We start from the raw sequence: 13,540 nt of genomic DNA, 5'->3' as shown, positions 1-13,540 counted from the left end.
CAATTATTTTATTAATTCACGAAATCAGTAAATGATGTTATTGTCTTATTAAGCATGATTTTTTCTGCCATTAAGTATATATATGGAATTATTGTATTTTCGTACATATAATTAATTATACTAATTTGTATGATTATTTTGTTCTTATTCATGCAAAATTTATTTTGAGTATAATTATCTTTAATTTTATATGTATGCCTTTATAATTTTAAATACATTATATATATTCCATTATTGTGCTAGATATATTTAGATTATATTCAAAACATTAAGATAGGTTGAATAATATTTAGCACATTAATCTTCATAATTTATTCATAAAATATTCATAAAACATTTAGGGTGAATAAAATTATGAATAATTCATAAACAATTTTGTGGTTGACATAAGAACGCATGAAACTGAGACAAATGCTCAAATCTAGAACGGTTTTTAATGATCTTCGGACGACCACACTAGGAGCACTACTCTCTGTGATTGCCTATTATGTTATAACGAAATTGTTCTTAGGTCTTCCTAGAGCCTAAAACATAATGTCTAGTGAACTATATAATTTTACATAATTAGGGAGTAGCCACAGCATCTTTAATTATATAAAATTATATATTAATTTGAAAGGATCACATAATGGACAAAATTGTGATTGATTATATAAATATAACAATTTTACCCCACAGGGATTTTATTATATTTATATAATCAATTAGGATAATATATTAAATTAATTTTCTTAATTTACCCACAGGAGTTATGATAATTAATTTAATAGTTTTATCATAAAGTTTAATAAAGATAGAAGTATCAAACCTTACTTTATCCCAAATAATTCGTTTGAATAATCTATCATCCTTTACATCCAATTTTATTAAATTAAAAATTTAGCCCACAGGCAATTTTTGTTTAATAAAATTTCAATCTTCAGCATGTTATACATTGGTAAAACATGACTTCATTAAGCCTCAATCTTCTAAATCTAAGTTTGTAATCCTATTCATGCAGCTTCTTCATCATCCTCTAGTTTCGCTGAAATCCTTACCGAAATTCCTGAGCTTAGGGGTGATAATTTCAAAATCTGGAAGGAACGAGTTCTTCTTCATTTAGGCTGCGCCGACATGGACTACGCAATAAGGAAGGACGAACCTGCTGCAATCACTGCGACTAGCACTGCTGCTCAGATCGCACTATATGAGAAATGGGAGCGGTCCAATCGCCTCAGCATCATGTTCATCATGTCCAAGATCCCTCTGGGAATGCGTGGATCGGTGGAGCAACCTGAGAAAGTCAAAGACTTGATCAAACTGATCGATGAGCAGTTCGACACTTCGGACAAACCACTTTACAACAACCTCATCCACCAGTTCTCATCCACAAAACTCACTGGTGTCAAAGGAGTTAGAGAACATATTTCAAAGATGAGGGACATTTCTGCTCAACTGAAGAAACTCGATGTAGTCATTCCTGAAACCTTCTTGGTCCACTACATCCTTAACCATCTTCCACCTCAATATGGGCTTTTCAAAATTTCCTACAACACACATAAGGACAAATGGAGTATCAATGAACTGATAACCATGTGTGCTCAAGAAGAAGCAAGGCTCCTGCAGGAACAAGGTGAAAGTGCTCACATGGCCACCCAAGGCAAGAAACGCAAACCATCCAAGAAGGACAAGGGGAAAAATAAAGTGCCTCCCCAAGGCGATATAAAGAAGGATTCCATCAAATGTTTCTTCTGCAAAAAGAAGGGACATGCGAAAAAGGAATGCGCCAAGTTCAAGAAATGGATGGACGACAAAGGTAATCCAATTTCATTTGTATGTTATGAATATAATATGGCTAATGTTAATATTAACACATGGTGGATTGATTCTGGATCGACAATTCACATTTCAAATTCCTTGCAAGGTTTACAAAACCTAAGGAAGCCAGTGGGAAGTGAGCAAAGCATCTTATCCGGAAACAAGATGGGCTCACATGTGGAGGCTATAGGAACGTGCCATTTAGTTTTAAGTAGCGGTTTTGTTTTAAAGTTAGAAAAGACATTTTATGTACCAAGTTTCTCTAGAAACTTGATTTCCGTTTCAAGACTTGTACCTTTTGGTTTTTCCTTTACATTTTCAGACAAATCTTTTAATTTATATAATAAATCTGAATGTGTTGGAAATGGTATTTTGTCTGATGGTCTTTACTGCCTTAATTTACAAAACAATACCGCTTATAATACTGTGCACATTCACTCTGGCAATAAAAGATGTGTTATGAATGAGAATTCCTCTACATTATGGCACCGGAGATTGGGACATATCTCTATTGATAGAATTAGAAGGTTAGTAAATGATGGGGTACTCAATACCTTAGATTTTACTGATTTTGATACTTGTGTGGATTGCATTAAGGGAAAGAATACCTCCAAGTCTAAGAAAAGTGGTGTCCATAGGAGTTCTGACCTATTAGAAATCATACATACTGATATATGTAGTCCAGACATGGACTCATATGGTCAGAAATACTTCATCTCTTTCATAGATGATTACTCACGCTACATGTATATCTACTTACTTCATAACAAAAGCGAAGCGTTAGATGTCTTTAAGATATTTAAAGCTGAAGTAGAGAAACAATGCAACAAGCAAATTAAGATAGTGAGATCAGATAGAGGTGGAGAATATTATGGTAGATACACTGAAGATGGACAAGCACCTGGTCCTTTTGCAAAGTTTCTTCAAGAAAATGGGATTGTTGCCCAATATACCATGCCCGGTACACCCGAGCAAAATGGTGTTGCAGAAAGGAGAAACCGAACATTGATGGACATGGTGCGAAGTATGCTTAGTAGCAACCCTAAACTTCCTAAATCCTTGTGGACTGAAGCTCTAAAGACATCCGTGTACATATTAAATCGAGTTCCAACCAAGGCAGTCTCCAAAACTCCTTTTGAATTATGGAAAGGTTGGAAACCGAGTTTGCAACATGTACGCATTTGGGGATGCCCATCTGAAGTTAGGGTATACAATCCACAAGAAAAGAAACTGGACCCAAGGACCATAAGTGGATACTTTATTAGTTACACTGAAAGGTCTAAAGGTTACAAGTTTTATTGTCCATCTCATAGCACTAGGATTGTGGAATCAAGGAATGCAAAATTTCTTGAAAATGCCTTGATTAGTGGGAGTGATCAATCCAAGGACTTAGGTTCTGAGAAAGATCCTTTAGAACCCTCCACCTCAAGAGCAAGATTGATTGTGGTCGATAACACCCCTGCAGTCCAAATGGATGTTGAACCACCACAGCCAATTGTTGAAGATCCACAAGTCAATGATGAAGTTCAAATGGATCAAGTTGTTCAAGAGTTGCCTATAATTGTTGAACAACAAGCTGAACCACCCGCTCCTCAAGAGCCTGCTGGTGTAGCCTTAAGAAGATCCACTAGGACAATAAAATCGGCGATACCTAGTGACTACATTGTGTATTTGCAAGAATCTGACTACAATATTGGAGCCGAAAATGATCCAGAAACGTTTTCACAAGCTATGAATAGCAAAGAATCGAAACTGTGGTACAATGCCATGAATGAAGAAATGAATTCTATGAAAAGCAACGAAGTCTGGGATCTTGTTGAGTTGCCTAATGGGGCGAGGGCTATTGGGTGTAAATGGGTCTTCAAAACAAAGAAAGACTCATTAGGCAACATTGAGAGACACAAAGCGAGACTCGTTGCTAAGGGATTCACTCAAAAAGAAGGAATTGACTACACGGAGACCTTTTCTCCGGTATCTAAGAAAGATTCCCTCAGAGTTATCCTGGCATTAGTTGCTCATTTCAATTTAGAGCTACAGCAGATGGATGTGAAAACTGCCTTCCTAAATGGTGACCTAGAGGAGGAGGTATACATGAAACAACCAGAAGGATTCTCCTCTAGTAATGGTGAGCATTTGGTGTGCAAGCTTAAGAAGTCCATCTATGGTTTAAAACAAGCGTCCCGCCAATGGTATTTAAAATTCCATGATGTCATCTCTTCTTTTGGATTTGAAGAGAATGTCATGGATCAATGTATATACCAGAAGGTCAGTGGGAGTAAGATTTGTTTTCTTGTTTTATATGTGGACGATATTCTTCTTGCAACCAATGATAAGGGCATGCTACATGAGGTGAAGCAATTTCTCTCAAAGAACTTTGAGATGAAGGATATGGGTGATGCGTCTTATGTCATTGGCATTAAGATCCATCGAGATAGATTCAAAGGTATCTTAGGTCTATCTCAAGAAACCTACATTAACAAAGTTTTAGAGAGATTTCGGATGAAAGATTGTTCACCAAGTGTTGCTCCTATCGTTAAGGGTGATAAATTAAATTTGAGCCAGTGTCCAAAGAATGATTTTGAAAAGGAAGAAATGAAGAGCATCCCATATGCTTCTGCTGTTGGAAGCTTGATGTATGCTCAGGTGTGCACATGACCCGACATTGCCTTTGCTGTCGGAATGCTAGGAAGATTTCAGAGTAACCCGGGATTAGACCACTGGAAAGCTGCAAAGAAAGTTATGAGGTATCTTCAGGGTACTAAGGATTACAAACTCATGTTCAGACGAACTGACAACCTGGAAGTAGTTGGCTACTCAGATTCAGACTTTGCTGGTTGTACTGATTCACGTAAATCAACTTCTGGTTACGTGTTTATGTTTGCCGGTGGAGCTATATCATGGAGGAGTAACAAACAGACCTTGACTGCTACTTCTACTATGGAAGCCGAGTTCGTTTTGTGTTTTGAGGCTACATCGCATGGTGTATGGCTAAAGAGTTTCATTTCAGGCCTTAGAGTTGTAGATTCAATATCTAGGCCATTGAGAATGTTCTGCGACAATTCAGCTGCTGTATTCATGGCTAAGAACAACAAGAGTGGTAGTCGAAGCAAGCACATCGACATCAAGTACTTAGCTGTGAGAGAACGTGTTAAAGAAAATAAAGTGGTCATTCAACACATTAGCACTGAATTGATGATTGCTGATCCTATGACGAAAGGCTTGCCACCTCATAAATTCAAGGATCATGTAGTGAACATGGGACTTGGTTCCCTTATGTAAATTTATTGTACAAACTGAAGTTATTATCAATGAAACTCTTATTTTGATGTTTTCTCATATTTATGCGCATCTTAATTTTATTTGAGAAAATTTTATCTTCATAGGACCTGAATAAACATAAGGTTTATTCGTTTAAGTATATAGCCACATAAATTACATTGTTATGTAATAAATATATTGTAATACATGGAAGATAATACTCGTCATAAAAAGAGGACCTATCGCCATGATTCATGTGTTTATTATCTAACAGGGATGATCGTCGGGCTTAAGTAATACATTAATTTAAATGCTGACCAAGTGAGAGAATGTTAGAATATTATTTGTTTGGTATATAAAATCAACTAATTGATTTAATATATTAAAGTCAATATTTAATTTATTGACAAAATATTCTAATTAATGGTCAACATTGTTTGTTACCTGATTTTGTTGTTACCCGATTTTTCATATCCCAACTGATTGAGGAAATATCTCAATCTGTGGCAGAGACTCTGATGGTAGGTCTCACTCTATAAATATAGAGTACCGGTCCCCAAGCTCGCTGCTCATTCTGACTTTCAGTAAGTCCATCTAAAAGAGTTAGTAAGAGCTTAGAAGCCCGTGTACTCATTCTAACTTCTGTTCTTTTTCTTTTGTAGATCTAAAGCTAGATTGAGGTTATCAATAGCAATGGCTGGAGGTATACAATATTCGATCCTTTTTGTATATGTTCATTCTATATATTAATTCCGCCTACATGTATATAGAATTATTCATATGCCCACTTTCATATTAATTCTACCATAATATAATATCAGAATTCGTAATTTATTGGCTACACTAATAGTATTAGAATAACTAAGTTAGTCAATGCTACAAGTGTGAGTTTTACGTGATAATTTAAAATTGTTAAATTTATCAATATTAATTTTTAGTGTTTGTGTTTATGATGTCCTATTGCATTGCTCGTTGAGAAAAAAAGAAAAAGAAAGCTTTTTAGTATTATTGAATTTATAATATGATAACAATACAAGTATATTTGTTAATACAAATAAGAAAGAGAACTAATAATAATTTGTTGACAACAATAAAAATTTAACAAATGAATCATGTATAAGTTTAATTTTGATGAATAATATTAATATCTAATAATAATATAATATACATTCACATACCAAAAAAAAAAAGCCAACAGATTATTTAAATCTAAAACTCCTCTACCCGATTATTGTAGCATCCCGTAAAGAAAAAAATACAGAGAATCTTAAATAATAATAATAATAATAACCTTAGAAACAAAACCCAATCACACGACTTCTTTCCTAGGAGAATCTTAAAAAACCAGAAAAATAATAGTTAAAAATAAGAGAGAAGAATGTATGGAAATGGTTCTACTACATATAAAACTACGGTGTCACCACATGGAATAAGTGTAAAAATATTGAACCATTAATAAGAAAATGTGTAATTCCACTAATCACCAATTGATTTTTAAATGAAGTCTCATGATTCTTGTCATGATATAAAAAAATTAATTAATAATTAGTAAAATTACACATGTTCTTATTAATGATTCAATATTCTTACTAATATTGCTACCTGTTTTGGAAGTTCAACTTGGTGATGCACAGAGCAAACATGAGGGCGAAAAAGACACCAAAAGCAACCAAAATGGCCGCAGTGGGCCCCATGAAATTCGGGTCATACCCAAAATGATTTTCAACGTACCATTTGATGGTCGGGTCGGGTGTGGTCCCTTCTACCTTTATACTCTCTTCTATGTCCCCATATTGAGTCACAATCAGCCCATAAACTGTCCACGCCAAGGGACAAATGTAGTAATACCATCTCCACCACTTAGGAATTCTCTGAAATTTCATCACAATTCATTTAACTAGTTTTTTTTCTTTCTTTTTTAACATTTATTTACTAGATTTAAAGACTTACTGGTTTGGGTATGAAGAACCCTGAAAATAGAGTGAAAAGTGCATAAAATGCTGATGCAAAAATGGCGGCGACTTCATGATTTGGTGTGATTGAGACGGTCATCATTCCATAGTAGGTGAAGTAGAGGAAGGAGAAGAAAGAGATGAAGAAGAACCAAAAGAACTTTGGTAGTGACCATTGGAAGCTCACCATTGCATATACTATAACAGAATAATATGTAGTTTGAACAAATATGTATGGTATCTCAACAATCACCTGCATAGAAGAAAGGCTTAGTTAGAATTACAATTATTACATGTTATTATTTAACCAATTGATATTGAATTCATAAACTTTCAAGTTAGCCTATCCAAATCACATACCTGCTTTAACAGCTATTGAACATTGATGGACTAGTTGGAGGTTAGCAATTAAGGTGAAAGCTAAGGTTAATTAAAACTTTGATTAGATTTAGTATATGGTAGTACCCACCTGCGCCAGGGCATAGGGGAGAGCTGAATACATCCCAGCAGCTCTTTCTCGGTAGAAAACTGTTCTTTCAATGGCCACAACGGGCTGCACAGTTGAGCAATTATTGATTCCAACAAACAACACGGCTACATACATGGCTCCAATCATCATGGTCAGATCTGTCGTGTTCTCCCTAAGTACGTAATTTCACCAAGAAAATGAAAAAAAATAATTATGCTTGAGCTTCCATGAAATGGAACCAAAACTTTTGATATATAGGTTCTAACCTTTTGGTTCCAACTTGCCAGAAGATTGAACCAAGCACTAGAGCAGCAACAAAGGTGAAAAAGTACCGAACCAAGTTATAGTCAGGGCTCCTCCAGTAAGTCCACCATTGCTTCCATAAGCAGGATTTGAACTGACCCCATGTGGACTGAGAGTACTGAGTTGGGAAATGGAGATCTATAGCTCCTTCAGCTGGAGAACTCAAGTCTTTGACTATACTCTTGGTTTGCCTGCAAATTTGGTCAATGGGATGGGACACAGGATTTTGTGTCACGATTCAAAATTTATGTGACAATGTGTTTTCTTGTGTAATATATGACTTTCTTCGTACTTACTGGTACAAAGATGATGACTTGAAGTGCTCAGCAAAATCAATCCCAAGCCGAACTTCAGCTGCTTCTGAGCTTACTTCAAGCATCCAGGCTGCTGGGTTTTGTTTGTCTCTGATTTTAATCAGTCCCGGAATTTCCTGGAATAGATTAAATATGTAAGAAATTGAATTGGGTAGAAGAAACTCAAGGAGTTTAAATTTAATGTGTGTACTCACTTGAAAATATTCAACAACTTTTTGAGAATTCTGGCCTAATGGACCTGAGTAGATGACTTGTCCTCCTCTCTTCATAAGTAGGAGCTCATCAAAGGCTTCAAAGATATCAATGCTAGGCTGATGAATGGTGCAGACAACGGTTCTGCCTGTGTCCACAGTATTTCTCACTGTCCTCATTACAATGGCGGCTGCTCTAGCATCCAAGCCTGAAGTTGGCTCATCCATGAAAATGATTGAAGGATTAGCTACAAGCTCCACTGCTATTGTTAGTCTCTTCCTTTGTTCAGTGGACAAGCCAGTGATTCCTGGAAGCCCAACTATGGCATTCTTGAGATTGTTAAGCTCTACAAGTTCAATCACTTCTTCCACAAACGCCTAAACAAAAGATAGCCCAGATAAGAGAAAATGTTGTATGAAGCTTTACTAGTAATATATGGGCCAGATTGCTACCAGTTTTTCCTTGTCATTGACTTCTTGAGGGAGTCTTAGGAAGGCAGAGTAGATTAAGGACTCTTTGACTGTCACTTGTGGGGAGTGAATATCAGTTTGCTCACAGTAACCAGAAATTCTTGCAAAAGTTTCTTGTTTCTTAAGAAAGCCTGAGATTCTTATATCTCCTTCAATGTAACCTCCGGTTTTTCTTCCTGCTAGAACATCCATGAGTGTTGTCTTCCCTGCTCCACTGACTCCCATTAAAGCAGTCAAGACTCCAGGTCTAAATGTTCCAGTTACTTCTCTCAGCAACTGTAGCTTGTTCTCTGTCACACCTTGCTGCTTCATTTCCTATAAAGAAAAGAAAATTCATGTATTTTCTTCTCCTCTCCTTGAGTTGATTGTCAAACAATGAGTAAAAAAGAAAGTAAGATATTGATGAGATTAGAGTCTAACTGGGGGCATATCCACATAGTAGTTTATGCTGTCAAATGACATTGATAAAGGTTTAAATGGAAGAACCATTCCTCTTTTTCCATCTAGGAGTCGCATTTCTCCTGAAACATTATCATAAAAATAACTTATTTTCACTTGAAGCTCTCTTTTTTATTTCTAAATGGGTTATTAGTATCTTTTCTTACTCGTTTGAGATTTCACTTGGTTGGCTTCCTTATTGGCATCATCTTCGGATATGATTGCTTGTGGTTTCCCAAATGCTAATATCATAAGGAGATAAAAATTAGTAAAACATGCTCAATTTTATTGACTACAGACTTTGGAATACATTTCCTATATTTGTGAAGAGAGAGGAAAAGAAAAAGTGGTTCTTAATTCTTACCATTGAGGTACATGAGTGAAAAGGTAAACAAAACATTGAAGAGAATGGTAAACCCCAAAAGAGCAGCAACACCAATCCAATACCAGTATTGCTGACGAGGGACATCAAAATTCTCTAGTACTGCTACACCCAACTCTGTAATGTTCCCTGATGCCTGCACTTTCGAACCTCAGTGTTCAGCTACTTTTATCTCAGCTTCTACTTTTTCTTTTATTAAGGTGTTGAGGTTTACTTCTAATACAATATCATCCAATTTTATTTATTTTTTTGGGAAAAATTGATTTACCAGTTTATTCATCCATCTTGGAGAAAGCATCTCATTAACAGTTAAGGCTTTGAAGCCGTACGAGAGAGGTGAAACCCAGTGTCCCCATGACCACCACGCAGGAATTCGTGCTGCTCCATTACAAGAAAAAGTACTTTTACAAGAGCCTTAAACAAGTTCTCTCTAGCACAAATATGCATACTTAGGTTACCACAAGTCAAAGTAGTTACGAGTTGCTCAAAAGACTAACCTTTTGGAAGGATGAAACCCCCGAGTAAAAACACGATCAGCAGAGAAAGTGCACCCCCTGTGTGAGCAATGATCATGGTTCTGCACACTCCAGCCATGAACCTAAATAGCCCAGCAGCCATTTGCTGTATCAGAAAAACAACCAATAACTGCTTGGCAAACCTGAAAATAGGAAAAAATAAAGCCAAGCTTGACAAACATAATCATAGTTATCATATTCACTCACGGCCTAATACACATGAAACATAATCACAGCTTGCCTGCTGGCTTCTGGTGCGTAGCCTATGGCGTAATATGTCACTGCCGTCCAAGCCAAAGACTCGAATACTGAAATGGGAACTCGGAGTAGGAAATTTGGTATGGTGAAGGCCCAAGCAGGATAAAAGAGGAGATCCCTCTGCTTGTAAAACACAGGCAGTCTCATGATGGCCATGGAGAGCTCAGCAAAGCCATTAAACATGTTGACTATCATGGCGAATATTATTGCGCCAATGTATAGGGAGCCATCGTCGTATGAGATTTCTAGTGTGGACTTTAAGAACACTGTCGAGGCAATGATGGCGACAACGATGATTTGAACAGTTTTGAAGATGTAAACAGGCATGGTCCGCTTGATCAGGAGCCATTCCCTGTCTATGGAGGCCTTGAGAAGCTGCATTTTGGGAACTGAGTATTTTGAGAATGCAAGTGCAGCTTCATGGCTCTGTGACTTATTGTAGGGGATTAACAGCTCGTTCTCAAGTTGGAGACCAACATGAAATGCCTTAAACCTGTTTGCAAATTCTGTGACTGATATATATCTATAAGGCTTGTCCATTTGTGACCAGTACTGCTCTTGATCTTTCCTTGATGTAACCTGTTACACACGATCAAAGAGTTTTAACTTAATGGTGTTTCATTCTTTTGATTTTTTGGTCATTTTTGTATGACGTTTCATATCTTATCAAACGCTTCAAACTAGTCCTAACTATTTACCTCTTGAAGGTAATCGGCAGTGCCTTTTCTTTCAGGGCATTTGAATCCGCAGCTCTCAAAAAACTCAAGTACGTGATCTCTGGGGCCTTGGTAGACGATCTGACCCTCAGACAGGAGAATGATGTCGTCGAAAAGATCAAAAGTCTCGGGATCCGGCTGCAAGAGGGACATTAAAATGGTGGCCTCAGTGAGGTGGACAATGTGTTGCAAACACTTGACTATTTGAAATGTTGTGGAGCTATCTAAACCAGTTGAAATCTCATCCATGAAAAGAGTTCTTGAAGGTCCAACAATCATCTCCCCTGTTGATACATGTATCAAACGCCATTGTTTTATCTTAACAGTTTTTGAAACTAAATAACTATAGCTAGTTTTGACACGACAACACAATGCAGAATGTTCAAAGATCAAATAACCTGTAGTCACTCTCTTCCTTTGTCCACCCGAAACTCCTCTCTTCATTTCATCCCCAACCAATGTGTCCTTGCATATATCGAGTCCCAACAGCTATTCATGCCAATAAATCTTTTATCAGTACATACTATACGAAAAAGATAGCCAGTATATAAGTAGAGATATATAATAAATATCCTTCAAGCTATATGTCCAATTTTCTACTTTGTACTTACCTTGAGAGTGTAGTCAGTTATTATACTGCTCTTAGCTCCCTCTACTGCTGTTGCCTGCAACATAGTTATAATTTTTTTAGTAATAATTATTTACATTTTTAAGTTAATATATGGCCATGTTCTTGGCTTGGAAATAGTTACCTTCATGAAAAGATCTACTTCTGCCTCTGGTAAGAGTCCAGCATTTTTCTCTTTCCTAGTAAGCTCACTTAACATGTCTACAATACATGTATGTTTAGTGTTTATTTCTCATAATTTTAGCTAACTGAAACATAACTTGTACGACTGAAGTAGCTGAGTACCATACCAAAGCGATGACCGATTCCTTGGAATCTTGTCGAGTAATCAAGAGTTTCTTTGACAGTTAGGTCTCCTAGATGAACATCATTTTGGCTAATGTAGGCTGAAGTTTTCCGAGGCACAAACTCATCAAACTTATAACCATTGTAACTCACTTGTCCTTGAACCTATTAATTAATCCACAGAAACAGTAACAGGTAAATATTAAATTGAATCAAATTCTGTCAAATTATTTTAAACAGTAATACTCAAAAACTCACTTTTAGACTTGAGTCCAACTGTCCTGCTAGAGCCAACAGAAGGGTGGTCTTCCCTGATGATGGAGGACCTAACAAAAGGGTCATTCTGCAACATATGATGATATAAACAGTTCTTTATTATTATATATATTTTTTCAATGCTACTATATTTTATAAGTTTTTATTTGTATAGGGTGATTTTTACCTTGATGGTTTTATGATCCCAGAAACATTTCTGAGTATTGTAAGGTTTGTTCTCTTAGCCAATCTGACGCCACACAAACCAAGAGCTGATTCAGCAATGTTTCTTGAAGCGTTTAGAAGTGTTGGAAGGGCTCTATGGCCAACATAACAATCTGCTTCTATTCTTAATTGCTTGAATCGAACTTCAACCCTAGGAATTTGAATCTGAACCCTGCATGCAGACTGCAGTGATAAATATTACAAGTACAACCCTTCTTAATTGTTTTTAATAAATAATTTCGCATTAACATATTATGATTAGTGATAAATATATATATATTTATATGACGAAGAAGAACATTTCTCTTTCAATAAGAATGCATTAAAGAAAATTGCTATTATAATAATTGGAGTACCTTTCAATGCGTTGTCTCAACTTTTTCAAGAATCTCTCATTATCTTCCTCAACGACCTTGAAAGTGCTCTCAATGAACTTTTGTCTGTCGTTTGCACTAAGCTTCCTGACATCAACTTCTTTCTGCACTACGTTGTTAGGCGCATTAAGATTATCGTTTTCGACAACAGAAGCCAATATGCTTGTTCTCAAGCGATTATAGGTCGGAAGCTTTTCAATGGCTGCCCATCTTAGGGCTTCTTCGTCGTCATCTTGTCTTCTTGACCCCGAAGAAGAGCTTTGAAACAAGTTCTCAATATCCATGTATAATATTCCTCCCAATAAGTACCGTGCTTTGTTGTCTTCTTGATTTGATCTAATTAGTATATGGTGTTTGAAACTCTTTTTCCTTTAATGCCTTATATAGTGTCGATTATCTATATTTATAATATCTATATATATTTTGTAAAGTTTATGATCAGGTAGAGTGATAAACTTAATGTTCATGAGAGAGAAATACGGGACATGCAAGTGTTCTGATGATATTTTTCACGTAAATAGATTCTTCTTTCTTTTTAATTCCTCCAACAATCAATTCACACCGTCGAAATATTTTAATTGTTGCATAGAGAAAGCATCAGTATATAGAGCTCAGCATATGTATATATATATGGAACATGGCTGTGAAAATCTACTAGCTAGTCGAACAAGTAAAAGCCCTATAGTCTGAGCCGAATAGCTCTCAGTAC

General features: G+C 36.2%; 1 protein-coding gene across 1 annotated transcript; it reads right to left on the bottom strand.

Annotated features, from left to right (window-relative positions):
• Nucleotides 1–6,650: 6,650 nt before the first annotated feature.
• On the bottom strand, nt 6,651–12,320 carry LOC133794359 (ABC transporter G family member 29-like). The gene is made up of 19 exons (XM_062231580.1): nt 12,236–12,320; nt 11,983–12,142; nt 11,817–11,893; nt 11,676–11,729; nt 11,463–11,553; nt 11,047–11,348; nt 10,332–10,927; nt 10,073–10,233; nt 9,844–9,953; nt 9,558–9,711; nt 9,361–9,435; nt 9,176–9,309; nt 8,738–9,070; nt 8,288–8,662; nt 8,076–8,209; nt 7,743–7,970; nt 7,477–7,648; nt 7,006–7,260; nt 6,651–6,926 (listed from the first exon to the last, which is right to left on the bottom strand). The coding sequence occupies exons 1-19, from the start codon at nt 12,317–12,319 to the stop codon at nt 6,654–6,656; spliced, it is 3,768 nt and encodes a 1,255-aa protein (XP_062087564.1). The 5' UTR covers nt 12,320; the 3' UTR covers nt 6,651–6,653.
• Nucleotides 12,321–13,540: the final 1,220 nt, after the last annotated feature.

The sequence above is a fragment of the Humulus lupulus genome, chromosome 8 (genome assembly GCF_963169125.1).
Source record: "Humulus lupulus chromosome 8, drHumLupu1.1, whole genome shotgun sequence".
Taxonomy (NCBI): domain Eukaryota; kingdom Viridiplantae; phylum Streptophyta; class Magnoliopsida; order Rosales; family Cannabaceae; genus Humulus; species Humulus lupulus.
Note: the sequence above shows the minus strand (reverse complement) of the source record. Positions and strands in the feature narration are given on the sequence as shown.

Coding starts and splice junctions, on each gene's coding strand:
- LOC133794359 (XM_062231580.1), bottom strand. CDS start 12,319: ATGACCCTTTTGTTAGGTCCTCCATCATCAGGGAAGACCACCCTTCTG. Junction 12,143..12,235: donor AGTTGGACTCAAGTCTAAAA/GTGAGTTTTTGA, acceptor ATTAATTAATAG/GTTCAAGGACAAGTGAGTTA. Junction 10,928..11,046: donor CTGCCGATTACCTTCAAGAG/GTAAATAGTTAG, acceptor CGTGTGTAACAG/GTTACATCAAGGAAAGATCA.